This window comes from Culex quinquefasciatus, chromosome 3 (genome assembly GCF_015732765.1).
Source record: "Culex quinquefasciatus strain JHB chromosome 3, VPISU_Cqui_1.0_pri_paternal, whole genome shotgun sequence".
In the NCBI taxonomy this organism is placed as follows: domain Eukaryota; kingdom Metazoa; phylum Arthropoda; class Insecta; order Diptera; family Culicidae; genus Culex; species Culex quinquefasciatus.
In genome coordinates, this window is record NC_051863.1 from 154,132,259 (window position 1) to 154,159,963 (window position 27,705).

At 38.9% G+C, this 27,705-nt stretch overlaps 1 protein-coding gene across 4 annotated transcripts; it reads right to left on the reverse strand.

The window, feature by feature from the left end:
- Nucleotides 1–1,386: 1,386 nt before the first annotated feature.
- Nucleotides 1,387–26,907, reverse strand: LOC6040230 (lethal(3)malignant brain tumor-like protein 3). Of its 4 annotated transcripts, XM_038262193.1 has the most exons (8): nucleotides 26,778–26,907; nucleotides 22,605–22,848; nucleotides 21,801–22,334; nucleotides 6,666–9,401; nucleotides 2,909–3,140; nucleotides 2,521–2,847; nucleotides 2,289–2,454; nucleotides 1,387–2,225 (listed from the first exon to the last, which is right to left on the reverse strand). In XM_038262193.1, the coding sequence occupies exons 3-8, from the start codon at nucleotides 22,218–22,220 to the stop codon at nucleotides 1,634–1,636; spliced, it is 4,473 nt and encodes a 1,490-aa protein (XP_038118121.1). In that variant the 5' UTR covers nucleotides 22,221–22,334; nucleotides 22,605–22,848; nucleotides 26,778–26,907; the 3' UTR covers nucleotides 1,387–1,633. The 4 variants fall into 4 exon arrangements, with proteins under 4 accessions (XP_038118121.1, XP_038118123.1, XP_038118124.1 ...); XM_038262195.1 differs by lacking the exons at nucleotides 21,801–22,334; nucleotides 22,605–22,848; nucleotides 26,778–26,907 and adding an exon at nucleotides 21,251–21,542; XM_038262196.1 differs by lacking the exons at nucleotides 21,801–22,334; nucleotides 22,605–22,848; nucleotides 26,778–26,907 and adding an exon at nucleotides 21,247–21,542.
- Between the last annotated feature and the right edge of the window lie 798 nt (nucleotides 26,908–27,705).

Here is a 27,705-nt window from a genome sequence, read left to right on the forward strand (position 1 = left end):
TTTTGTTCGTTTTAGTCGTTGTGGTAATTTTGGTCGTTTCGGTCATTTTGGTCGATTTGGTAATTTTGGTCGTTTTCACCATTTTCGTCGTTTTAGTAATTTTGGTCGTTTTGACCATTTTCCTCGTTTTGGTCATTTTGGTCGTTTTGACCATTTTGTTCATTTTTGTCGATTTGGCCGTTTTAGTCTTTTTGGTTGTTTTGACCATTTTCGTCGTTTTAGTAATTTTGGTCGTTTTGACCATTTTCCTGGTTTTGGTCATTTTGGTCGTTTTGACCATTTTGTTAATTTTTGTCGATTTGACCGTTTTAATCTTTTTGGTCGTTTTGTCCATTTTGGTCGTTTCGGCCATTTTGGTCGTTTTTGCCATTTTTGTAATTTTGGTCGTTTTGACCAATTTGGTCGTTTTGGTAATTTTGACTATTTTGGTCGTTTTGGCTATTTTGGCATTCTGGTCATTTTGACCATTTTGGTCGTTTTGACAATTTTAGTCGTTTTGGTCGTTTTGATCATTTTGGTCGTTTTGGTAATTTTGACCATTTTGGTCGTTTTGACCATTTTGGTCGATTTGGTAATTTTGGCCATTTTGGTTATTTTGACCATTTTGGTCATTTTGACCATTTTGGTAGATTTGGTCATTTGTCGTTTTGATGATTTTGGTAATTTCTGTTTATTTTGTCATTTTGGTCGTTTCGGCCATTTTGGTCGATTTGGTAATTTTGGTCGTTTCGGCTTTTTTGGTCGATTTGGTAGTTTTGGTCGTTTTGACCATTTTCGTCGTTTTGGTAATTTTGGTCGTTTTGGCCGTTTTGACAATTTTGGTCGTTTTGACCGTTTTGGTCGTTTTGACCATCTTGTTCATTTTGGTCGATTTGGCCGATTTATTCGTTTTGGTCATTTTGGTCGTTTCTGCCATTTTGGTAATTTTGGTCGATTTGGTCATTTTGGTCGTTTTGACCATTTTCGTCGTTTTTGTCATTTTGGTCGTTTTGACCATTTTGGTCGATTTGGTAATTATGGTCGTTTTGGTCATTCTGAACATTTTGATCGTTTCGGCCATGTTGGTCGATTTGGTCATTTTGGTCGATTTGGTAATTTTGGTTGTGGTAATTTTTGACGATTTGGTAATTTTTATCGTTTTTGGTTGATTTGGTTTTTGGCCTTTTAGATCGTTTTGGAAATTTTTGTCATTTTGGTCGATTTGGTCATTTTGATCATTTTGGTTGAATTGGTCTTTTTGGTTGAATTGGTCATTTTGGTCTTTTGGTCTGGAGTTGTTTTTAAGTTTTTTTTTCCGATATTTTTTTTTTATATTTGATTTTTGGGTGTTTAAGAATAGAATTTTTTAAGGTTGGTTTTTTTTCGGATCATCAAAATAGCTCAGACTTTAATCAACTACTTCACGAAGCTGCAAGATTTATTATCTTTTATTTGCTCTTGATTATGTTGCTTGATTTATTCTCAAAACTTGGAAGAAATTTCGTAACGACACTATTTACAACTCGAACGACGACAAAAAGGGGGCGAGAGGTATACCTTAAATAAGCAAACTTTTTTGCTGGTTCTGCAAACTACCTTTAATACACTACAAACTCATAACTTAAGCTCTCCGACGCCGCCACTCGATGGCATTTTAAAACTTGAGAAAATGCTTCTCCACTTCGAGCCGCAGATGAATGATGCGGTTGTACAGCTTGATGGCCGGTCCCAGCTTCACGTCCAGATACTTGACCAGATCGTCCTGCGTTAGACTCAGGAACGCGGCTCCGTTGATCTGCTCGTCGCGAATCTGACTGGCGACGAGGCCACACCCGGGGAACCGCTCGACGTACGAGGCCACCTCGTCCACCGACCAGCGCAGCGGATTACGGTCGTACTCGGAGAGGCCGTCGGTGCAGCGATCCAGAATGCGCGAGCTGGCCTTCCACAGCCGGTACGATTGCTTGAGGCGCGGACCAAAGTCGGAGATGACGGGGAGGGCCGTCCTGACGAGCGGGTCGAGGGCGGCCGAGGTGGTGATGGTGGGGGCGGATGTTGGTGGTTCTTGGGTGGGTTTTGCTGCTAGTACGGCAGGGGATGAGCGGGAGACCGGAAGGACGGGGCTGGGTTCGTCGAGTTCCTTTTTGATCTTCTTCGGAGCGGGGACGTCTGGCTGGATGGCGCCCGCTGGGGGAGGGGCAGCCGCTTCCGGTGAGGGATCGTGACCGTTGGTCGTTACGATTTGTCTGAAGAGGGGGAATTACATTATTTGTAAAGATATTTCTTAGTTGAAGAAATGTAAAACTTACTCATGAGTAACTCTCAACTGTTTGCGGTCCTCCAGCAGCCAGTTGTTGGTCCGGTACGGACATTCACCCACTTTGGTGTGGTTCCGATGGCTCAGGAATTTCGCGTTGCCCTGTCCCAGGCAGAACGGAATCTCACACGTGCTCTTGATCGATGCTGGCCGATGATCTACAATCAATCACATTTGCAATTAGTTATCTGAAAGTGACCAACGCTCGTTCCAATAATACTCACTTGGCGGAAACTCGATCGGATGGGCCGTCCGCTTGCACCAGTTCATCGGGTGAATGTCCGGGCTGTCGTCCTCGATCCAGAACGAGTAAAAGTTGGGCCACCCGTCGAAGCACACCTTGATCTCGTACCCGTCCGTCTCGATGACGGTCGCCGGCCGGATCAGCATCTGGTTCTTGCGGTCCACCACCTCCAGCTTCATTTCCGGCCGGAAGTTCATCGGGTCGCGCGTCTCAAACAGCGTCTTGTCCGCCGGAATGATAAGCCGGCCGATGCGCCGCGACTTGATGCGGATGTACTTGGCCCAGTCAAAGTCACCCTTGGTCCAATCTAACAGAAAAGTATCGTCAATTTCTTGAAATACAAACTCTCTCCCTAAGTAAAAACCAACCTGGCGGCGCCGTAATGCTGTACCCGTTCTCCTGGTGCCAGTTGATGTGGTGGATGTACGGCGACCGGATGTCCACCCAGTAGTCGTACCGCTCGTCCCACCCGTCAAAGTGCACCAGGATGCGGTTGTCGATCTTGTCGGTGACCGAGGCCACGCACACCTTGCCGGACTTTTTCAGGTCGTCCGCCTCGAGGCTCATGCCGACCTCGAACTTGTTGGTGCTTTCAGATTGCTGGGGTAAGAAGAAGGAAACGGGATTAGGTTGAGGAGTTGATAAAATTTTCAGGATGGGCAATCTAATTACATTTTTGAAATACTAATATTTTGAATATTATGCACGTCTTTTAAAAACATCTAATTAGGCACATTTTTTTCCTCAGTTTGCAATGAAATCAACAGGTTTTTCTTTTATCAATAAATCGATACCCGTGTGCTCTCTTGTACTAGTTAGATAGGAATCCCAGCAAGTTTAGTACAAGAGAGCACAGGCATCGAAATATTTTTTTAATAATGCAAAATAAATAAATGGTTCAAATTTAAAATTCGCTCATTTTTGCCTTCCTCACCTCAAAGAGGAAAGGCTATAAAATCACTCGAAAAATGAACTTCTTAATTCGACCTCGTTGACCCACCTTCACGTATACCTATCGACTCAGAATAAAATTCAGAACAAATGTCTGTGCGTGTGTATGTCTGTAAGTCCGTGCACCGAAAAATATGCACTCAATTATCTCCGGACTGGCTGAACCGATTTGGACCGTTTTGGTCTCATTCGATCCGTCTTGGGGTCCCACAAGACCCTAGTTAATATTATGAAGTTTAGAAAAGTACTTCAGAAGTTATGCTAAAAAAACGATTTTAGCTAAACTTCGGAAGATTGTAAAAAGGGTGGTTTTTGTAAGAAAACCCGTGAAGCTATATATTGTTAGAAAGGTATTTGAAAGACCTTTCCAACGCGTTCAAAAGATTGAAGATCTGACAACCCCATCAAAAGTTATGAGCACTTAAGTGTTATTTATACATTTTTTTGAGGCCGGATCTCAAATATTTTGATAAAAAAGTTGTCCGGATCTATCATGCAACCCATCGTTGGATAGGTAATCAAAAGACCTTTCCAACGAGCCCAAAAGATTGAAGATCTGACAACCCTATCAAAAGTTATGAGTACTTTAGTGTTTTCAATACACTTTTTTTGAGGCCTGATCTCAGATATTGTGATAAAAAATAAGTGTTATTTATACACTATTCTGAGGCTGTGTAGAGTATTCACTTTATGAATGCGAGGAAGGCACCAACCACCTAAAGGTGGATTTAGTTACGTTTTATTTATAACTTTGTAGCAAAGGTTATCACAAATTGCTTTATAGGTACATTATAGTAGCTGTCAACATTTGGAGAATAGCAATTAATTAACGAAAATATAGCAATTAAAAACCTAAAATTTAAGATTTTTTTAAATATAATCCAAATTTCTAAAATTCTGATTTTTTAAAGTTAGTTTTAACATTTTCCAAATTCTAAACATTTCTGAGCCATAATGCGTGATGGTGCAAAATCAGAATCTGAAAAACATATTTTTTTCAAATTTGTGAATTTTATTTTAGAATTGTAGAAAGTGAAAATTTAAATAGAAATTCAAAATTTTTGTACATAGATTCTCAGAATTTAAAAATTTTACACTCTTAAAGAGTATAAATTTTAAAAGCTGAAAATTTTTGAAGATTAAAAATTTAGAATCTGAGATTTTTAAAATTTCAATTTGATTTAAACATTTAAAATTATATGATTTTACAATTTTTAAATTTTAGAAATAATATTTTATTTATTTGTTTATATTTTAGAATCTTGGAATTTCAGGATTATAAAATTGTAGAATTTTGAGAGTTTAATTTTAAAATTTAATTTAAGAATTGAAAAATAAAAAAACGATTTTTAGAATTTTTAAAATGTTAAAACTAAGTTTAAAAAAATCAGAATTTTAGAAATTGGAGCAATTCTATTCTATTTGTATTGTAAAATTGTAGATTTCATAGTTAAATATTTCCAGAGATTTAAGGATTCTTAAATTTAATAAGGTAAAATTAGGAATTAGGAAATTTTAAATCTAGATTAAATTTTCAAAAAGTCCTATCTGTATAGTAAACCCATGACTCATAGGTTGTTTTGAAAATCCATTCTAGAAATTTAAGATTTTTAAAAATTAATATTTTTTTTAAATTTAGCTTGGGCGTTTGAAAATGGTGGTTCTAATAGTGTTCTAATTTTAAGAATTTCCGAAATCTTTTAAATTTCCGAAATCTCAAAAATAAATTTACGTCAGTACCTTGCAATTTTTCAAACTAATGATTGCAAAACAAGTGAACAGGTGTATAATGCATTTTAGAACACTCTTTTCATTAATATGTTGAAACCATGGCTCTAATTTTAATTTTTATACTTTTTTATGTTTTGAACATGAATTTGTTTTTTTTTATTCTAAGTCTTGGAATTTCAGAATTTTAAGAGTTGAATTTTTAATTTAAATTTTAAAATTCGATTTAAAAATTTGAGAAATTTTAAATTAGAAATTGAATAGAAAAATTCGAAATTCTAGATTTTTTTTTTAATTTTCAAATTAAATTTAAGAAAAAATTGAGTTTTAGAATTTTAAAATTCCATATTAGAGTGTAACAAAAATGACTTTTTGGCGGGCATTCAGGGGTTTGTTCCGGTGGGCATACTGAGCCCAAATCCCAAATATGAGCTCGATTGGACGTAACAGGAGCTGGCGCTCCGCCCTTCAATTTTAAATGGGATTTAACCCGTAAAAAAAGATTTTTTCAAAAATCACAATTTTTGAGGCATTTTGGCCAGTGAAGCGTTTACCAAAAACATCACTGGCATGTAGGCCAGATCCTTGCGCATCTTTTGGTACATATAACATTGAAGTTTGGAGCTCGGTACAGACCTTCAAAGTTTGGCATTTTTTCGAAAAATCGGTCCCAGCAAATTCAAATGGCGTCTCGAGCGTCGCGAGACGCGACGCATATCTTTTTTGCCGGGGCCGGTTTTTCGAAAAAATGCCAAACTTTGAAGGTCTGTACCGAGCTCCAGGGTGCACCAAACTTCAATGTTATATATACCAAAAGATGCGCAAGGATCTGGCCTACATGCCAGTGATGTTTTCGGTAAACGCTTCAGTGGCCAAAATGCCTCAAAAATTGTGATTTTTGAAAAAATCTTTTTTTACGGGTTAAATCCCATTTAAAATTGAAGGGCGGAGCGCCAGCTCCTGTTACGTCCAATCGAGCTCATATTTGGGATTTGGGCTCAGTATGCCCACCGGAACAAACCCCTGAATGCCCGCCAAAAAGTCATTTTTGTTACATCCTATTCCATATGTTTTAAAATTGTAGAATTTGAACATTTTAAAATTTTCGAACTTAATTTCATAATTAAATATAAATAAATTCCAGAATTTTAGTTTCAGAACTTCAGAATGGTAGAATTTAAGAATTTCATAATTCTAGAATTTTAGTTTTAGAATTTTGGAATAGAAGAATTTTTGTTTTAGAAATTCAGAATATTAGAATTCAAACTATTAAAAACAGAACTTAAACATTTTAAAAATTAGAATTTGAGAAATTGAACATTTGATAAATTCAGGACTTAAGAATTCCAGAATTTGAAAATTTTAGAACAAAGAGCTGTAAAATTTTAAAATTTTTGATTATTAAACCCATCTGAATTCTCTCGACTAGCTTCTTCAATAACTTACCGTGCCATTCAAATGCCCAAACAGGTACCGCGAAGCGGCCATCGAGCGCGTCTTCGTTAGATACTCCTGCCAGCGGAAGTTCTCGTCGTACCCTTTGGGCGGCTGCAGAACGCGTCCGGTTTTGCGACACCACCCGGGCGGGAAGATGTCCAGCGAGTCCGCGTTCACCCAAAAGTCGTAATCGCGCGAGTACCCATCGAAGGTGAGCTGCATCCGGTAACCGCGCACTTCCATGATGGTGCACACGCAGAAGAGCGAGTTGTTTTCCGGGTCGATCGCTTCGAGCTTCATGCCAGGGCGGAATTTGTTCGTTCCGGTTGGGTAGGGGTTCACGAAGAGGTTCAGGGGGGAGGGGGTGCCCTTTGTTTGGGCGAGGTAGCTCTCCCAGGCGAATTTGGGTTCGGGGTCGGTTTGGGGTTCGCGCTTGGGGATGAGGTTTTTCTCTTTGAACGCGTTGGTGAAGTTGAGGGAACTTGCGAGCGAGTCGTCGTCGCTGGTTGGGAGTGGGGTTTGGGTGGACAGGGCTGATTCCGACTCGGACGAGGCGACGCCCTTGCGTTGGAGTTTCTTGGAGCGGGCAATGCTTGAGAGAAGGGGTTCGTTCTTGGTTTGCTTCATGCAGGCGACCGAGCAGTAGTCTGGGGTGGCGAACTCGCGGGCCGTGCCACGGCACTTGCAACCTCGGCACTTGTAGGACCCGTCCGACGGGTTGAGTTTACGCTTGTTCTTGCCGGAGGTGGTGATCCTCGTCTGGAGAGGGTCTTTCACTGATTCGTACACGTTGGTTTTAACGTGCTTCAGATATTCCTTAGTTTCCATCGGTTCTACAAGCCCAAACTGGTTGAACTGGAAGTGAAGATAGCTGTTCTTGATGTAACCTATGCCGTCGTCCCACTTGATCAGATCTGATGGCGTCGATCCTATATCGCCATCAACGAAGTCTTTGTCTTCTTTGTCCTCATCCTTTGCGTCTCCTCCACCCTTCACCGACCGTGACTCGGAACGACTTTTCTTGCCGCCTCCGCCCATCGACTTCTTGTAGTTCTGGATGGCCGTCTGCAGCTTGTCCTGGTCGTAGGCCGGCGGTGATTCCGACGACGTCTCCTCCTTCTTTGGTGGACTGATCGTGTGCAGGCTGGACGCCGATGTCTTGATGCTACGACTCTCGTCCGAGGACATTTCGAACTTCTCGCTGCACAGCAGTGACGAGTGGATCGTCTTCGTCGAGCTGCTGCGCCGACTGACCGACGAGCTGCGGCCGGACTTCTTGATGACCGACAGTGGCTTCGGCATCGGCGGAATTTCGTCCTCCGGTGGAACCTCGGGCGCCACTTCCTGCTGGAGTGGCTCGGAAAGCCTCCTAGCAGGAGCGACGACTGGCGCTTGCTGGTACTCCGAATTCGCACGCTTCTGAAGTCTCGGACTCTTGATCTGCTCGTTGAGCAAATCTTCAAGCGTGACTTCCTGCTCTTCCGGCGTCTTCGGACGCTCCTCCTCATTCACAATCTTCTGCAGCACCGTCTCTTCCACCTCCTCCTCCTCATCTTCCTCCTCTTCCTCCTGCTGCTCAGCAACCTCCTCACCAACATCTTCCTCCATCGATTCCGTCGAAATCACCAAATCACTGCTGTTGAAGCTCTCCTGACTCTCGACGACTCCCCCAGCCGCAATCAGCAGCTGTTCGGAGGTCGTGGACGAAACTTCCGCCTCGGAAACATCCCCCATCGTCGAGTTGCTCGCCAGCTGCACCACTTCCGAAGTCGTCGGTTCCAGCGGAACTTCCTCCACAGTGACCGCTGCCACCGGAGTGACCAACGGAGTCACCGTGATGCTGCTGTTGTTGGTGCACGAGTTCAGCACGGCCTGGACGCTCGTGGGAAGGTGATCGATGCGGGGCAGCGGCACCGAACTCGAGCTCTGCACGATGATCTGATTGCTGGAAGGCGACGGCATCCGCTGCCGTTGACCGCCCTGCGGGGCAGAAATGATAATTTTGCGCTTCAAATCCGGCATCGAAACGGGCGAAAGCGGAGGCGTGGACACAATCCGCGACGCCACCTGACCATCCGCCGGTTTGTAGTAAATCTTGTTGATGATCACCTTGTTCTGGTTGGGCGACAGAACCGCACCCTGCTGCGGCACAATCGTGGACGCAACGGCCGCCGCAGGCGAAGCCGGACGAATCTGCTTCAGCAGCTGCGCAGTCTGGGGAGATTGCGGTTGGGTTGGAACCAGCTGCGGAAGTGGCGGTCCCTGTTGAGCTTGCTGCAAGGAAGCCGCCGCTTGGATGAGCTGCTGGCCCTTTAACATCGGAAGCTGTTCGTTCCCGGCCGTCACCTTGATGGTCGTTCCGAACGGAAGCACGTGGTGGCACACACTGGATGGGCTTCCAGCGGCGGCGGCGGCGGCAGCAGTGTTGCCACTGTTGGCGGCCACCACCTCCTGGGGTTGAGCCGGCTTGATGACCGTGCTAGTGTAGTTGATGACCGGTTTGGGCGCGATCGGTTTGAGGATTTTAATCGACGAGGGAAGACGGCCGGCAGGGCCTGGAAGGGTGAGTGTGGGAGGGTTGGACGACGAGGATGTCGACGCTTGGATCATGGTGACCTGTTGGGGAGCTGGTACTGTTAGTTGCTGCTGCTGCTGGTTGATCACGGGGCTCGTTGTGATGAGCTTCTGCTGCAGGGACATAATGTTGGTGTTGCCGATCTGCAGCTTGAAGCCGGGGGTTTGCATCTGGAAAAGAGATAGAATAAAATTTAAACTCGTTAACAATATGAGCAATGTTTGGAAAAACGTCTTTATTGTTCCAATATAGGAAAACAGAACATAACTCGAGTTTTTTTTGAAAAGGTCCTATAAACAAAATTTTCACTTTTTGCTTTTTGGGTGTTTTTGAATACCCCTGACTCAAGGCGGTTCTAAAAACACCCAAAAAGCAAAAATTAAAAATTTTGTTTATAGGACCTTTTCAAAAAAAACTCGAGATAAGAACATTATGATGAGACTTTGAACAACGATATTTCTGCTTTTTTTATTTTCATCAAACATTGCGGATACTTTTATGTTGCCAAAGAAGCTTTTTTGCCTCATTATTTCATTCATACAAATTTCCATACAATTTAAAAAAAAATGTGCAGTGGTAATGTCACAAGCATAGCCGAGCTCCTCTCGCTTTGGCAGTCGACTGTCAACTAAACAAAAAATAAGGAAGTCCCTTGCTTAAGTAAGGAAGCCTATTTCAATCAATCAAATTGTCATTAAAAGTAAGGGTTCTAAAACCCTTCGTCAAGCCGTTACAGTCCAGACTCAATTATCTTAAGCCTTAATTATACGAAGTCTTGAAGTTAGATTATCCGAAGGTTTGCATGGGACTTTGAAAAATAAGACCGCCAATCACCACCATTTTGGCCGCCATCATGGATTTAAAAATTGAACTTTAGTTTAGTTTATAGGTCATACTTAGGCTCGACAATAAAAAATAAGACAACGAAAAGTTGTGATTCGATTATCAAACTTCAAATCAAATTTGCGATTCGATGTGGAATATTCAGTGCAATATTCGTAATAATTTTGAACAACAATTGGTTTGATTTTGTACATTCCGTTCCGCTTTCACAGTTTTTTTTTCTAAATATTTTAAAATGGAAATCCGCAAAAATGTGAGATGTTGGCTTGAGCACTTAAGCATTTTTTAGAATCTGTCCTGAAGGCAATGAAATATATATTTTCATCCATTAACAAAACAAATTTGAAGGCATTTGGCTGAATCATTGCTGAGATTAGAGGTGGGCAGAAAAAAAAGAGCAAGTCGCTCAAAAATCCGGTTCACTAAAAAGAGCGAACGAACTATGACTCACAAAAAAGTGCCTCGATTCGTTTTGAAACTCTGGTCTTTTGAAAGAACCGTTTCATGATGGAATAATTATTAAACTTTTGTCTTTTTTAATTATCAAAGTAAAATATGTCAGAATTGTGTATACGGTGTACTTTTTCATGTACTAAATTACTTCAAAAGTGAATGATTTTCTGAACAAAATAAGGAACTTTTCATTGAACTGATCGTAAAGAAACATTAGAGAATTGCCCGAGTACAAATTTGATTATTTCAAAATGCTTAACTTGGAAAATTTTGCCGAAAAACTACTAGGGGAGCTGGGGGTAAGACGGCCAGGCGGGGTAAGACGGCCACCCCACTGTTTTAATAAGTATACTAATGAATATTACAAAAATGTTTAGCAATACTGTTCCTCATGCTAAATAATGCATATGGAGTCACCTTTGCCAGAAATATTGTTTGAAATAGTATAAAAATAGCTCAAAATAAACAAATAATTTTTGAACTTGAAACTGGACGTAATTTTCATGAATTACAACTTAGGCATTTTTGTTAAATAACAATATGTTTTTCTGTCTTCAAATATTTTTTCATGTTAAATTGAAGTTTTCCCTAGATTATGTCCCTCGAAAAGTTCAAAAATGCGATGAACTGTTTACAAAAATGTTTAAAAAATAATTTATTTGGGGGCAAGACGGCCACCTCCTCCGGGGTAAGACGGCCACCCGTAATTTGTAGATTTTATTTGATATAGGTTATATTTTTGACGGTTTTTGACTATTAAGACATATTTGTAGATAAAGGAAAAGCATTTTCAATAAAACTATCCATTTTTAATCAAAATGCTGTTAACTACCGTTTCGACAACATTCTTTACTGTGATATAGCAAAACTCATTGAATAGTATGAAATCCTATCAAACTTTTCATAAAAATCGCTAATTTAATATTGTTTACATAATTTTGATTTACTTATTCTAATCGAAATACACAAACTAATTTTTTTTTGTATCAAATTGTGTTTGTTTTGTAGTAAAAATTCAAAGTTTTTCAATAAATGTGGTCGCAATAAAATGAAATTCACTGAGCCAAAATATGAAATTTTTTAAACAGCATTTTTCTTCACATTTGAAACCTGATTTTTTACAACCAAAAAAGTTATGATGTTCAGAGAAGTCTGTTCAACCAACCTTGTAGGAATTTGGGTGGATTTAGCAAAGTTATTAAGTTAATTTATAGCACTGGCCGTCTTACCCCACATGGGTGGCCGTCTTACCCCGCGTATTTCATATATATACGATTTCAATTATTTTTTTAAAATTGCAGAAAAGTATTGAAAATTGGTTTTAAGACCAACTAATTTATGTCATTTCTATAATGGACTAGTAGTAGAACAATATGTACGTAATTTGAGATCAAAATGATCTGTTGTGTAAATTTTATTAGACTTTTCCCTTAGGGTGGCCGTCTTACCCCCATCTCCCCTAAGTATACATATCCGAACTGCTCTTGCCCGATTGAACTTTTGCATTTATAGACTTTTTTGAATGTAAAAAAGAGTTGGCAGAATATTTCCTCAAAATAAAATACCAGAATTTGTTTAATTTGAGCAAGACTAAACGAAATTTCGTAAAGTTAATAGCAATTTTCTTCAAAATCCTTGATTTAAGTTTGGCTGCTCTATCAATCCAATTATTCTAACGTTTAGATCTATGGTTCTCAAGCGAATCTTCTCGTGTTTCGCTTTTTTTTTTAAATTATGTATAAAAGTCTAATACAAACATAAAAAATCACACAATTCTATAAACTAGAATGCAAAATTTTGAAAAAGGGCGAAAGAGCCGTTCAAAAGAGCGGCTCATTTTAAAGAGCGAGCGAAAATGAGCGGCTCCAAAAAAAGAGCGGGTGTCGTCATGCACACGACATATTTCTTGAGAGTCTTCACCCCAAATTTCAGCCAATTTGGTCTATCCTATCTTCAGATATCGTGGCACCCGTAAATAAACTCGGTGATTCTACTCCTTAAGGAGTGTGAAAAACAGCTGTGGCGGTGACTTCAGAAAATCGAGTCTGGACTGCAGTACAAGTACAGAATCAGAAAATTCCTTCTTGTCGTATGATTTCGTTTCATACGAAACATCCTCATTAAAACAGATACGATGTGGAATATTCAGTGATTCGTAATTGGTACCATGCGTCTCCATGAGTATGAGAAAAAAAGACGGAAGTCGGATTCGTGATCAGGGACAAAAATCACCCCTTAGGACAAAGTTACACGCAAATCGTAGAAGAGTCGGGGAAACTTTTTACGATTTCGTGTGAGCTGGCGGAGAATCACCCAACTAAAAGTATCATGCTTCTCCATCAAAATGAAATCCCAGCACATTTTCCTGGGGTTGCATGGTACTTTTAGTACGAGTACGATTAAGGTGACGACTTCTATCATTGCCACGATTTTTATAAGTTTTGCTTCTTTGACAATATTTTGATAAATTTCCTTCTAGGGGAAATTCTCGTATGTTTGGCAGGTTAAGCACTCGCTCCTAACTCCATCCAATTTGCTGATTTTCACTATTTAACCAACTTATTTTGTAAAACTGTTTATAGAAACTTGCTTGCTCACTTCCTATTGAACTTTTTATCATTCGATTTTAGTTGAAAATGCGTTTCATGAACTGTAATTGAACGTCAAAGTGCGGCATATGTTGACGGCCTCACCTTAATGTATCAAAAATCGTATTTTATTTATTTATTTTTGCAGAAAGCGTTAAAAACATGTTTTTTAGCCTTAATCGCCAAACAAAAAATGGGGTTAAATTATGTCAAATTGGATTCTGCTGGTTTGGCGTGGATAGAAAGATCTGTGTATGCATTGCACGTGTTGTATTCAGGGGAATGCCAATGGAATGAAGATTTAGCACTTGACTCGAAAAACTGTCCCAGCTGTTCCTCAACGCCATCATAGTTTTCTTATTTTTCTCCGCAAATCTGTGTGTATGTAATTTTCATTATCCAACGACGCGTTATTTGTCCAATGAAAACGACAGCTTATTCGAGCCTCTATTACACAGTGCTTGAATTTATTAATACACTCATCACAACACCGAGCACAGATAACACCCATCAGATCCAGCCCATCATACCCATGAAAGCTGTAAATGAGGGAAAACACGCAACAAATGAACACTTTTTTTCGTTGTTGTTGTTGTTGTTGATTTGCGATTTAACAGTTTGTTGCTGAAAGTTGTTGCATCCCAGACTCGGTTACAATTCTAAATATTGATTTTAATTACAGTCAGTCAACCAACCATGCGGCTACACTGCTACAGTCGCTGAGCCAAGTAAAACACGAGAATTAGCACGTTTTGAACAAGCACTACAGTCTTCGCGATGCCTTCGAAGCGACCGACCTTCACCAAAACTGTTCGGCCTGCTCAAGGTGAGGAGATTCGCCAAGTTACGCACCTCACACAACCTGAAACTCTCAATCGGTCCATGTTGCCAGAAGAAGCTTGCGATTGAAACGGAATCGGAAAAAAGCAGCAGCACAATATGTTCTTAAATTGAAGCACGATTCGATCTGACGTGAAACTTGCATCACCATCAGCCATGTTGTTGGTCGGTCGCACATTTGCATCTCACATTAAGGTTCAGATTCAGAGTGCGATTTGGAGACAAGGATGAAAACCCACCTGCCGGTCAAGCAGCACGCTCCTTCCTGTGTTGTGTGTTACACCATTACCATCGATTGGAGCTGACCAACCTGGACTGAATATCGCAAAGTTGCTTATCTACACTCGACGATGTTGTGCCTGTGCCAGAGTCTTACGTGAATCACAAAACGAAAAAGCATTCCCACTAAACTCGTTTATTCGCTCTCGCTTGTTTCTTTCGCTTTTCCACACAAAAGTTCTACAACACTCGCGGGTCTCGCCCAATTAGTCTGAGGCTAAACTAGATTTTCGAATAGTCTGCTGACAACACATGATCTTCTCTGGCGTAAATTTTTGCTAGCTCATAATGAAACTACTACCGAACGCTGGATTGGCTCAACCGACTGCTTACTGCTGACTGAACAAGCTGAAGTTGGTGTAGTTGCGTGGGTCCGCGCTCTCTCTCTCGGTGTCGGCCACCCGGCACTATTCAGTGTTCACTCTCCTCGTGTGCCAAACTCAACTGAACACTGTGCGAATGACGACGATATGCGGCAGGCTCATTGGAACACTTTGCTCCGATAGCTGTGCTGTGGGGATGTTAGGGTAAGCGGATGCATGTTGGGTTTAGATGTGGTATTTTTCAAAATATCTCGTATTACCACGGAATCATATTTGTAGTCCACGATTCAAAGGAATAAAGGCATTAACTTAAGCAAGGGACAAGAACAAGAGATTTGGAAGAAGAGAATCGTTGATGCTCTACTTTTTTAACAGGATAAGGGAAAATCTCCACGGTATCCTTATGCAAGTTTTGCTTAGAGTTGAGAAAGCTTTCACATTTTCTCATCTCTTTTTGAATGAATTCTATAAGTCGCCCAAGTAATAATTTTAACGTGTTAATGTAGATTCATTTTCAAATGCACCTGTGAGTTATGCAAAACTTGTATAGTTCTGAAATTCGAACTTGCATTCAAACTTGCATTCTGTTTCCGATTCTTAGATTCATCTTTATCTTTATCAGTACAAGTCCTTCTTATCTTCACTAAACTCCACGGTCAAGTGGATAGCATTTTTGCTTACCAATCCAAAGGACGGGGGATTGAACCCTGCCGTGAGCTCATGTGATTTCAGTCATTTTAGAATTCAATGAGTCCAGAACTTTCTCGAAGGGAGCAGATGGCAATCGAATCGAAATATCGCGACACTTTAGGGAAGGTGACCTATGGAATGTTAATATTTACTTTAACATTTTAACATTAAGTTAAGAAATAGCCACTGAATCCGCTTTGTAAATGCGGTCCCGAGATTCTTCATGGGTCATGGGAAAAAATACTTTGCTTTTACCTGTTCAAATGTTGCTCCAGAAATGATAGCGGTCAATATTAGGGTGGTCCGAACTTTTTCAGAAGCACTCCGGTGTCTTCAAAAAAGTTTTTTTTTTCATAAAATTATTTTTATTAGGTCCTTTTCGGTACTGGGACCTGGTTAGGACCGAGTCAGCTTTTGTAACTAAATTTTTCTTAAAGCTAAGAGTAATTACAGAGGATCTTGTGTGTAAATTTTAGTGGGAGGGGAGCCGATTACCCGCGGCTTCAGAAAAGTTGTAGGAAAATTTTAGAGCATTTTACTGATTTGTGTTAAGGTAATTATGAAAAATAGTTTTTTTTTATTTATCAATTTAGGCTTACGTCGCAGCGAGTTACTGTTCTCTAGACATTTGTAGCTCATTACAACAAACATTTCTGTTCCAAAAGAATGGAATTTGGACTTTTTTTTATCTGAAGATATAGCTATTCTAGTTATTCTCTACAATTTCACATTTTTTTTCGCAATTTCTAAATTTTTGATTTTTGAATTGGATGAAACATTGTCCATGCATGTCCCTACCTCCAATTTGGCATCATTCGGTTTTCCACACAAATATCCATAAAATGTTGGGGACTGTTCATGCAAAATGGGTATGAAATGTTGTATCTTGAGAAAAGATTTTCTGATCGATTTGGTGTCTTCGGCAAAGTTGTAGATTATGATTAGGACTTTTCAGAAAAAATAAGTACACGGAAAAACTTTTTTTTTATTTAACTTGCTATCACTAAAAGTTAAATTCTAAAAATACGTATTTTTTTATCTTTAAAATTTTGATATGTTTAAGGGGACTAAAAAAGATATATTCTGGGCCATAGTGCGTAATGGTGCAACATCTGGTTAAGGAGTTCTTTTTTTTAAATCGTGTTTTTTGGAAAATATCAGAAACTCAATCCAAAAAAAATGTTAAAAATAATTTTTTAAGCAAAATTTGATATTCAATCGAAAATTACTTCAATATTGTTTTGATAAAATGCAACGTTTTCAAGTTATAGCTACTTTTAGGCAAAAATCAAACCATCCACATTAACGACCCCCGGGTCTTTTGTGGTCCCTATTGCAAGTTTCTGCTCGAACCTAGGAGTCCGTAGGCTTGAATGGGGAGAGCACTCAAACCTCTTTCGAGTCCAACCGCCGCCAGCGATTCCACCGGAGTAGGCTTGGTTTGGTGTGTTGTTTGTACTTATGGCATGGAGACGACTCATACACCTGGAATGACTTAACGGCCTAACAACAACTAAGGCCGGGACCGACATTTTACTTCCTCATCCGATGGAAGGTTGGGGCAGATGGGAATCGAACCCAGAATCATCCGCTTACAAAGCGGACAGCGTAACCATTCGGCCACGCGCTGCCACAACTTTTAGGCATGAATGTTCAATTTCTTTTCGTTTTTCTTTGCATTTTTAAAATCGGACAATTAGTTCTTGAGATACAGCCTCACAAATAATTCAAATAGATGCTAATAATTTTTTCTAAGTCACCTAATTAGCCTGTATTTTTCCACTGACGATGTCTCGGGAACTATCCGATTTTCATTGTTAAAAAAATGAAACTCTGAAATTGTCTGATCTCTTCAATAGACATATTTGAAAAAATATACAATTTGGTCAGAACTATGTAATTAGGAAAATTATCTATTTGTAGACCTTTTTCAAAAGTAAATCTTGATTGGTATTTCAATTAGAACCTACTTGGAAGCAAAAACATTTATTTTAAAATTTATTTTAGGAAGAAATCAATAAACTTGGAAATATTTTTGAACATTGGTTCAATAACATTTACAACTACTAACTAACAGCCTCATTTTATCGGAGCTTAGTAGAAAATATCCGCGCAATATTTTTACTGAAGAGCTAATGATTTAAGATTCATGAAAAAAACGTTACTTAATCCACCAGAAGGTGGTTGCTGCCTTCCTCCTAAAAGCCTTGCAACCACACACTACGAAAGTTTTGGCTAACGCTTACTTAGTAAAGACACTATACATCTGAGTGCTGCCATCTATGATAAATTTATTGAACGATTTGAAAGCACTGCAGTGTTTGTGTGCGTGCACTGAGCGGAAAGTTCCGACAGCCTTTCGTCGGAGCTTTCAATTTATGTAAATAATGACCCTTTTTATTATCAACCAAAACAGTTTTTCGAACATAACTTTTAATGTACTGCACCAAACCGGATGAAATTTAAAAAAGACTTAAAGAACCTGAAGATGAATCCAAAAACAAAGATCCGGACAAAATCGGTCGAGCCAGTTCCGAGAAAAGTGAGTGAGAAAAAAAATTCTACGTCCATCCACACGCACAGACATTTGCTCAGAATTCGATTCTGAGCCGATATGTATACGTAAAGGTATATCTTGGAGGCTTATTTTAAAAGTTCAATTTCTGAGTGATTTTATAGCCTTGCCTCAGTGAGGTGAGGAAGGCAAAAATGCACAGCAAAAAAAGTGACTTGAAAATTATGAAAAACAGAAAATAAGTCAAAGATAGTAGCATAAGAACAACCAAAAATTATGATATCGATTTGCACATGCTTATACTGCATACGGCACATTATACCATCGCCAACTTTCAGACTATAGTCACGTGTCACAGTTTGCATACCCGGATTAGAGAATCTTAATTTTTAACTCTTTTTTGTTCCTATATAGATGGTGACTGCTCGCTCAACCTAATTAACCACGCGGCTGATTCGATGGCACTTCAAAATCATAACTCGCGAGAACCCCGGAAGGAACAATGTTTGCTATAACTTCCACATACCTGTGCTGAGCTGTGGAGCATGTTTTATTCTATACGACATGAGCATAGCATATCGCAAGCGATCCAGCAACCATCAGGAGAACCCGGTTTTGAAGTGAAAATTCATTACACACACTTGGCTGGCCAGGCAAGCATGCTACACTTATACACGAAAATTGTGTCCATGTGATATGGGAGGGAATATGTATATTACGCGAACCGGCACACCGAGTATGGGAGCGCAGAGGTAGAACAGGGTTAGTGCAGTTAGTGTTGAACTAACAATTATTTAATGAAAATTTTAATTAGTCAGTTTATATATTAACTTTTATAATTTTGATAAAATTTATTAGAGCAAATAAAAAAATATAGTTAATGTTTTATTTATTTACTTTTGATCAGTGGGAGCCAATCATCTGGTCACCGTTTAACTCCTGAAGATCCCTACTTAATTCGTCAATACCGGCGCCTTTCCAAGCTACGATATGGGGTGGACTTTAATAATACAAACTTACTGGTCAGTACAAAAACATAAATGCGTTTTTATGTCTAGTAAATATAATTTTGCACGACGATTAACTCGACGACCCAGACGTCAGCATGCCTTTCGATCATTGATGATATAGAATGGGTTTATTTATAAAGCAGAATAAATTTGGACACTTTACGCATTAAATACATTACGACGTTGTGCCTTCTGATCAACGAACGAGCAAAAGATAAATTTTCCCATAATAAAGAAATCCCTTTTTACTATAAATAATTATTTCACAACCACGCAGTATCACTGCTCATTAGGCACACGACGAAAAAAAAAAAACAGTAAACGAAAAGAACAAAAGAAAACAAATGACCCGGTGGCATACAAACAAAATCAATTTCACTCGATTAATATTATATGAGCCTCTACTCCAAAGCAAGCATTCTTTAGTTGGAACCGTAAAGTTTTTATAGAAAATGCAATTTCAATCTTGTATGCTGCGGCAATGAAAGGTGTGTAAAGAGTAGGTTACTCTATTGCAGGGTCTAATTCAACGGGTGTACTAAGATTGTATCCTAAATATCTAATTTTTAAATTATGTGTAGTTGGTAGACTAGTCAACTTAATAACCGTTACGGTTTACGGAGTTAGAGACATACGACAAGTGCTGAAAAAATCAAGGTTTGCATATTTGTTTGCTATTGTGATTGCAAAAAAAAAAAAAACAAATCCTATCCAATTAAAATTAATTTCTGGCCTCGACAGATTGCGTGCTCACGTCCGTATGCCACACGGATAATTTTGCTGTTTAAGTTACTTGCCTTAAAGGTGCTCTCAAAAACTTTAGTCGACTTATAAACTTTCATCCATCAAGTAATCTTAAAAATTAAAAAAATATATCAAAAATTCAAATGATTAAAAAATCTAAAAACCAAAAAATTTTCTGTAATTTCTGTAAAAATAGAAAATATATAATGAGAAATGAAGACATAAACTTTGAGCAATATATAATTTTTTTTCGGATTTCAGAAGTTTTAAATGTTTTGACATTTAAGATTTTTAATCATTTAAAATTTTTGATTATTGAATTTTGAAATTTTTGGCAGATTAATTACTTCATCAATGCTAAAAAACAAGTTTAAGGCCTGAAATTTTTAGTTAAGTTTTTTTTTGCTTTCACTTTACAATACAAGTGTTGAAAAGTTCAACTCAAATGGATGCTTCAATAGTAGTTAATGCAACAAGTTGCAAAGAGAAGATTTTTTCAGCACGAGTCGTACATACCCATTTCAGTGCTGAAAAGTAGAACTTTTCAGCACTGGTTTCGAAGGGTATTAATTTTCCATTCTATTAATTTTTGTAGAGAAAAGTAGGCCACTCGCTCGAGAATGACAAGAAAAGTAAATAGTTTCACGACGGAATTGCAAAAAGTACATAACGTTAATGTTATTTTGCCAATAAAAAATATCGTTTCAACATTTGAGAATGATAAGAAAAGTAAGCACAGCAAAAAATCCGAAATAAAAATTCACTTGGGACGGAAGGGGCCACCCTTTATCGGTATACAAAAACAATCATTTTTTAGCGTATTGCATCGAATCGTGAAATGTTAAAATGTTTTGTTGAATCAAATCTCGTACAGGCTGGTAGCACAAAATATTTTCTCTGCGTGCTGTTAAGGGACTATTTTTTTTATAAGTGTGATTAAACCATATCGAAAATGAGTTGGAAAGCTCACAATCACTCTTGAACCAAACGGAATGGCTTGGAGAGTTAAGGAGCTATTACACTATGGTAAACAAGCAAACAAACTCGCATATTTTGACAGTTTGTCTGCGTTGTCTGTTCGCAAACTTTTGGTTGCATAAACGTCAGCTTGCATTCATTTTGTTCTGTTTGCGAGTTTGGCAAACTGTCAAACGCGAAAAAGTGCGAGTTTGTTTGTTCATTGCCATAGTGTGATAGCTCCTTTAGTCGACAAATCTTTTTTTTTATATTTCTTCAATTAACATTGAATTGGACATTTCGAAGCTTAACCCTACCTCATGAAATGCAAGCTTTTGTAAGCATTTCTAAAATTTTAGATCATTTTTACTGAGGTGGTTCATTTTACCCCCTGGCTCTACAACTCAAATCACTTTATATGGCGATACAGGTCAATTTTTTTTAAGTAAATGAGATTTAGTGTTTGTCAATACAAATTCCCATTAGAATTGCATAGAATGTCCTTATTTAGACTTTAGATTCGCCGTACCTGTTATTTTAATCAAGGAACTTTTGGTGAACAACACACATAATAATACACGTGTTTGTCAAATCTCTTCTTTGTTATACGCTAGTTGCTATCACACAATCCTCTCGCAAGTGGCATTGATTTGCTGGAGTAAAAACCGTATGGTTGTTGTTTTGGTATTTTCGTGGAAGGAATGTCTCACAGGTGTACTAGCATGTTGTGGCCCAAGTTATCCTAGAGACACACTTTAGAAAAGAGCGTTTACTTGCCAACGTTCCAGCAGCACCGATTCTGGAGCCCAATGTGCTATCACTCCTCACTGCCCGACAAAGACAGCAACCACCATCTTATGTTTGCTTCCAGAATCAAAAACGACACGACACTACTGATGGTTACCACTGCAATACTTCTTCCACCTCTTCTTACAAAAAACACTAACTAGGCATCCGCATAAATCTGAAAAACTCGTTTATCGAAACAGCAGCAACACCAGCGGTGGTGGCCTCTCAGAGCAAATGTATCGAACACACAAAATTGCCAAATTGAAAGTACTCACTCGCGTATACACAACAGAGGCAGGCAAGAGGCAACAACGTGACAGTCAAGCCACGAACCGCACTAGATAAGCCTTGGCTCGAGCGGCGACGACGACGACGTGTGTTTGTGAGTTATAAAAATAAAGCGTTCAAAAGTGCTGAGATGCGCTGAAAATGGTCAACGCGACTGCCGAACTCGTGGAACATATCTAGAGAAGCAATCTCTCTCCTCTGTTTTGACTCCAATTGCTGAATGCATCGTATCAATAGCGCAATGACTTACCTTCTGCTGGAGGCACTTCATGGTTCCGGCGGGCATGAGCTGTACGGAACCCGCTCCGGTTCCGGCAGCCATCACGACCTTCTGCATGAACTGACTCGACGGCTGGTGCGATGTTTGTTCCGCCGTCACGACGTTGATCGGAATCGCCATCGGCGTGGAAAGCGAGTCCTTGTTGAGCACGATGACGGACGTGGCATCGACGAGGGACGGTCCGGCGGCCGCCGTCCCAAAGGACAGCTGCGGCGGTGGCTGGACCGACGAGTTGGGCACCAGCAGCGAACTGGTCGCGTTCAGCGTCAACGGTCCGCCGCCGGGGAACAGAATCGGCGAGTTGCGCTGCACGATGACCTTCTGCTGCGGGGGCTGAGACTGCTGGGCCAGAGCGGCCCCGACGAACTCTTCAAACTCGTCCGGATCCATCGAGCCGCTTCAAGGACACTCGCTCTCTTCGCTACTCGAGCAGGGAAGGAAGTGGTCAAACGTCAAACGCGTAACTTCGGAACACACTTCCAAGGATCGTCAACACTCTGCTCCCTGAATCGAAAGTAAGAAAACACAAACACTGGTTATTGTTCAAGTTATGTAAATTAACAGTCTGGACCCGAAGCCTGATTTTTCTGTTACATTCTTATTGGAATTCCATATAAACTGTAACGGGGATTGCAGGCACCGGGTCCTGACTATTAAGGACAACTTTACGCAGCGTTCAAAGGGAGAATCGAAAGTACCTTAAGCGAATTTGCGAACCTTAACGCGACTTTGTACGTAATTTGTGTGGCTTGTGTGTTTTCGAAATTCACTCACCTTCAACTTTTTGGGACACGCACCAAAAACGGGACAGAGGATGGCCGACACCAACTTGGCGATGATGATTGCGTCTGGACGGGGACGATCAACGGAATCCGTAATCTGGTGGCAGGTGAGAAATAGTGGCAGCATAAATCCTTCTGCCTGTTTATGTTGCTACTGCTTGCTGACTGACTCTGATGGGTCGACGTTGGTGATCAGTGAGATGATGATGAGTGCGGCGGTGAGAGAGTGAACGTGACTAAAGGAGAGCGAGAGAGAGAGTTGTGAGAAAGGAGAAGTGGGGTTCATGAGTGAATGGTGTTGTTGTTCAGCTGGATGAAACCATGAATGAAAATGTTTGATTCGAAAAATTCAATGCTGATAACGGAATCAGTCTACAGTGCAGGCTCGATTTAATGAAAAATAAAAACACTTGTTTTGAATTAAACTTCAACTAAAAAAAAAAAAATAAACTGCTGATAAATATACATATTTATCAAACATAGGAAAAATATACCCATTCCCATCACTCTAAGCGGTGGATGTTCGATAATCAGGAATGTTCCTTGAAATTTACTAAAACCAAGTATACCAACCAGTAGAACAGCTTTTTGTGGACATTTTTGGTTTATTTGAATTTTACCAAAAGTTATTCCTATTCCTTTTACAAGCAATTTACAAGAAAATTTCTGAGTCTATTCTAGTCAGACGAAAATGCACTGGTGGTGGTGGTTGTTGATTTATATGAGGCAGCTTTAACTTTTGAAGCCCACGCAATTTCTACACTGTAACTGAAAATCACACTTTGCTGAGTTCGTTTTAACTTTATATCCGAAGAAAAGGTGATTTTTAAAGGAGTGTCAAAATTACCCCCACTGTCCATATTACCCCAAACTCCCCTACCATTTTCATAGAAAGTCTCCTGGCATAACTGGCTCTCATTGTCATGTTGTGCAAGTAGTGTTGCCGGCCTTTGTTCTTTATTTGCCTTCGCTTTTCGCTCGTTTTTCGTCAGCCTTTGACGAGAATAGGCAAAACGTCAAATGACTCAGCACAGCAAAAAAATGAAAAATCCGATGGTAAAATCGCATGCAAAAGCATGCACATCACCTTCGTCAAAAAGACACTGCATGTACAATTTTTGTAAACACAAAAAAAGTTGCAACCGACGGGATTTAAACCCAGCAACAACAATACGGACTAGGGCGCTTGATATTTAATAACATGTTTCTGAAAAAATGATATGGCGAATTAACAATTAATTAACGATTAGAGGGTGACGAGCGGGAATTCCCGGGAAAAATTTTCCGGGAAATCGACCATTTTTGGACCTCTCGATTCCCGGGAAATTTGGTCGAGAGTCCCGGGAAATTTTATACTTATGAAAATCGAAGAAAAATGTTCTAAATTAATCAGAAAAACATTTGAAAAATTCGAAATGGTTTAGAACATTGGCTGTTCACTTGTCGTACGTTCCAATAACTATAATTGAGAGAAGCCCAAAAAATGTGGATCCCAAAATTTAACTTAAAGCATACTTAGCAGAAATGAAATATAAAGTTTATTTTTTATTTTTGTATTATTAATAGTTTTGAAGAAAACCCTTTTCAAAATGTTCATTTTCAATATTCTCTCTCAAGCATAGCTATTTCATTGTTGATGTCAATAAGTCATTTTGTGTTTCACATCATCCTCAATATTAGAATATATTTTGGAAGAAAAAACTCTGGCAATTTGTAAAGATTGCCTCAATCTTTGTTAAGGTCCGCCAATTGTGAACATTCAATTTTTTGTCCCAAAAAGCTCAAAAACGATTTTGTATTTGCAGATTAAAAAAAATATCTAAAGGTTGAAATAGTTCCTTGAAGTAATGAGGCTACTAAAATTAACGTTTCTTTTAATAAGTATGAATAAATTGTAACTGAATTCATTGAAAAGAAATAAATTAATGACTTTTCTATTTTCAATTATTGGCATTATTGGCATAGTTAAAAAAAACTCCCGGGTCCCGGGAATTCCCGGGAAATGGCCAAATTCAACTCTCGATTCCCGGGAAATTCAAAATCTCGAGAATCGTCACCCTCTATTAACGATCAACGCAACAGATTAAAAAAAGACCACAGACACCAATTTTTTTTTCTACAGACGTTCATTGATACTTTGTAATTTTTCATAGTATCACAACTGTTCAATGTTTAAAGCATTTTGTGATTTTTTTTTGTTAAAAAATTATGGAAATAAGGCCTTTAGCACCTTCAAGAAAGATACAACTAGCATATGCTGATTAATTTTGGTGCAAAAATTCGATGAATTGAAAAAAGTATAAAAATGCAAATTACGAGCCATGGTTTCATCATTTAAATGAACAAAAAAATGTTTTAAAATTAATTATACACCTGTCCACTTGTTTTGCAATCATTATTTTCGAAAATATCTCAATATTGACGATTTTTTTTCGAAACGACAAACGTTTTTGCGGTGCTAAATGTTGGAATTTCAAAAAAAAAAATCCAAATATTTTTGAAGGAAATCCAAACATGGTAAATATGATTATCAAAGTAGAAAAATGCATTTTAGATTGTTTTCAGTTGATCAGACTTCTAAATACATGGAAAATATTTGCAACGGGCTTATTCAACGTCAAAAATTGGACAAATAGATTGAGCAAATTATTGCTCCCAGCTATTTGATTCTTTTATCAAGGGTGCCTTATCAACTTTTATTAATTGAATAAAAAAAATAAGACAATTTTACCTTGGAGTGGCAATTACAGTCCAGACTCGATTATCCGAAGCCTCGATTATCTGAAGTTTAGATTATCCGAAGGTTTGCATGGAACTTCGGATAATCAAATCATGAGCAAAAAAGTTTGTTTTGTATATATTTTTTATTTTCTTGCTTTTAACATCAAATTCGAGTTCTACGACCCGATTTTAGTCAAATTTGAATGGTTGATTGCCTATTAAATTAAAAAATGCATTTTTCCAATATTTCATCATCGCCATTTTGGCCGCCATCTTGGATTTTAAAATTCTAAATCACTTTAGACTTTAGAATAGTTAAGGTGTCATACTTAAGCTCGACAATCAAAAATAGGCCAATGAAAAGAAAAATTGTGATTCATCTATACGAAGTAAATTTTTTCCAATGCCTTCGGAAAATCCTGAAAAGTATTTGTATGCATGCTGATTTTTAACAGGGGTTTGAAAAGTTGCAACAGTTTTTTTAAAAGAAGAAAATCTAATTATCTCTTTTCAAAGTAAAATTAACACCATCGTTCCGGTTGAACGCACCAATGAGAGTCACGCAAAAGCATGCTTTCAAGTTCACTCACCGCTCACTTTGTTGACTTTTTTGGGGGCTAAAACTATTTCACTTCTCAGCCCTCACCCACTTTACTGCGAGATAAGGAAGTTCTCATAATTTGAGCCACGCTCCGTAAATGGGATTCGATTTTTAATTACATGCATTGCGTAAACTGATTCATCCTCAATGATCAATGATCAAGGTTGAGACACGTTGGCCCTCGCTGGCATCCCTGCTAGGTGAATTGACGGTTCATAATTTGCTGCTGGCATCACTGCCAGCATGTTTGTGTTGTTGAATGAAATTTGTACAGGACCAAATTATTCCAGAATCACATTAAAGTGCTTTGTTTACAGTTACACTAAAATTGTTATTATTTGGCTACGATATCCAGTTATTCTGACTTTTTATCAGGGCGCGGTTCATGCTTTTCAATAAAAACTTAGACGAGTTTCATTGTTTGCTAATTTAACTAAACGTAATTGTTGCAGGAGAAATTTCAATTCAAGGACAAGACTAACGCTTATTTTAATGGACATAAGTTTCACGAGATCGAATAGCATAGTTTTGGTAGAATTTATGTGAAGTTACGTTACACATGATTTTGATTTGTTATTCAATGCTGTCAAGCAGTTGCAAGTCAGTAATTAATCGTATTTCGATCATAAATCGAATTATACAAACTTAAGCTACGTGATTTAAAAGTAATTCACATCGATCAAGCGTTTTGAACAATAATAAGTAGACGGAAATTGGCGAATGCCGCTGTAATTAACCCAAATTTGACAGTTCTTCAAGTCCAAATTTAGCATCACAAAAGAGATCCAAAATGTGATCAAATCTAATCCCACAACAGCCCCAACAACTTCCAACTAAACTTACCGAACGTTCCTCCTGAATTATTGAGAACTTCCCAGGTAATTTCCCCGTAAAAATCGCACTTGTTTTCCACACACTTTACACAAAAGTTTCGCACCAAAAACTGATTAACTCTCACTTGTGACTGCTGTTGCGACGCGAGACCGAATGAACACGCAGAAAAATGCACCTAGCCTTCTGTGGACGTGTGTGTTTGTGTGCACTTGCATCCCCGTGAGCTGGTTTCCTCCAAAGGGTATGTGTGTTCAACTGTCAAAGTTGTCATGTGCGTCATCTTTTTCGTTAAAAATTGTGATTTTATACAGAAATTTATAGGAAAAGTAATTAAAACATAGTATAATTAAAGGTAATTAGAATTTACAATGTAATTAAATCTTATTTTTCCAGTTTTTACCTTTCAAAAATTTAGCTTAAATTTTTGACTCACAGTCCCTTTGCAAAAATCCTTTGTTTTGACGGGTGATAGAACAGTTTTTGAGAGGCTCTCCGAGAGAGCTAGCGCGAGTAGCGGTCAGGATGTCACTCACACTATTTAAGAAACGTGTTTTCCTTTTTGGATGAAAGATATTGCAATGATCGAAAATATACGCAATTCTGTGTCAAATTTCTTCAATAAAACGCCAAATTTCACTTTCCTTTCTCACGTTGATACGAAACAAACAATCAATTATCGAAAAATCAAGCACCGTTCGCCAGTGTCACGCGTTAAGCCAACCATGTGAGAGAGTGGGAGAAAGTTCACTCACGCACGCGTGACCTTGTAGTGGTGAGAGCGAGAGAGTTCATTTGTGAGAGAGAGTCATTCATTCATAAGATTACTCGTGTGCCGTTAGCGCTGTTGATGACTTTGCTCACATGGCACACCGCCGTACACACCGTTTTGTTTTGACGATGCGAGCGCGCACCCGCGAAACGGTGTGCTGACGAACTA

Excerpts from the sequence above, each read along its gene's own strand:
- LOC6040230 (XM_038262193.1), bottom strand. The coding sequence starts at position 22,220 with ATGGATCCGGACGAGTTTGAAGAGTTCGTCGGGGCCGCTCTGGCCCAG. Across the intron at positions 9,402-21,800 it reads TGAAGTGCCTCCAGCAGAAG|ATGCAAACCCCCGGCTTCAA; the intron begins GTAAGTCATTGC and ends TCTCTTTTCCAG. Across the intron at positions 3,141-6,665 it reads TTGGGCATTTGAATGGCACG|CAATCTGAAAGCACCAACAA; the intron begins GTAAGTTATTGA and ends TTCTTACCCCAG.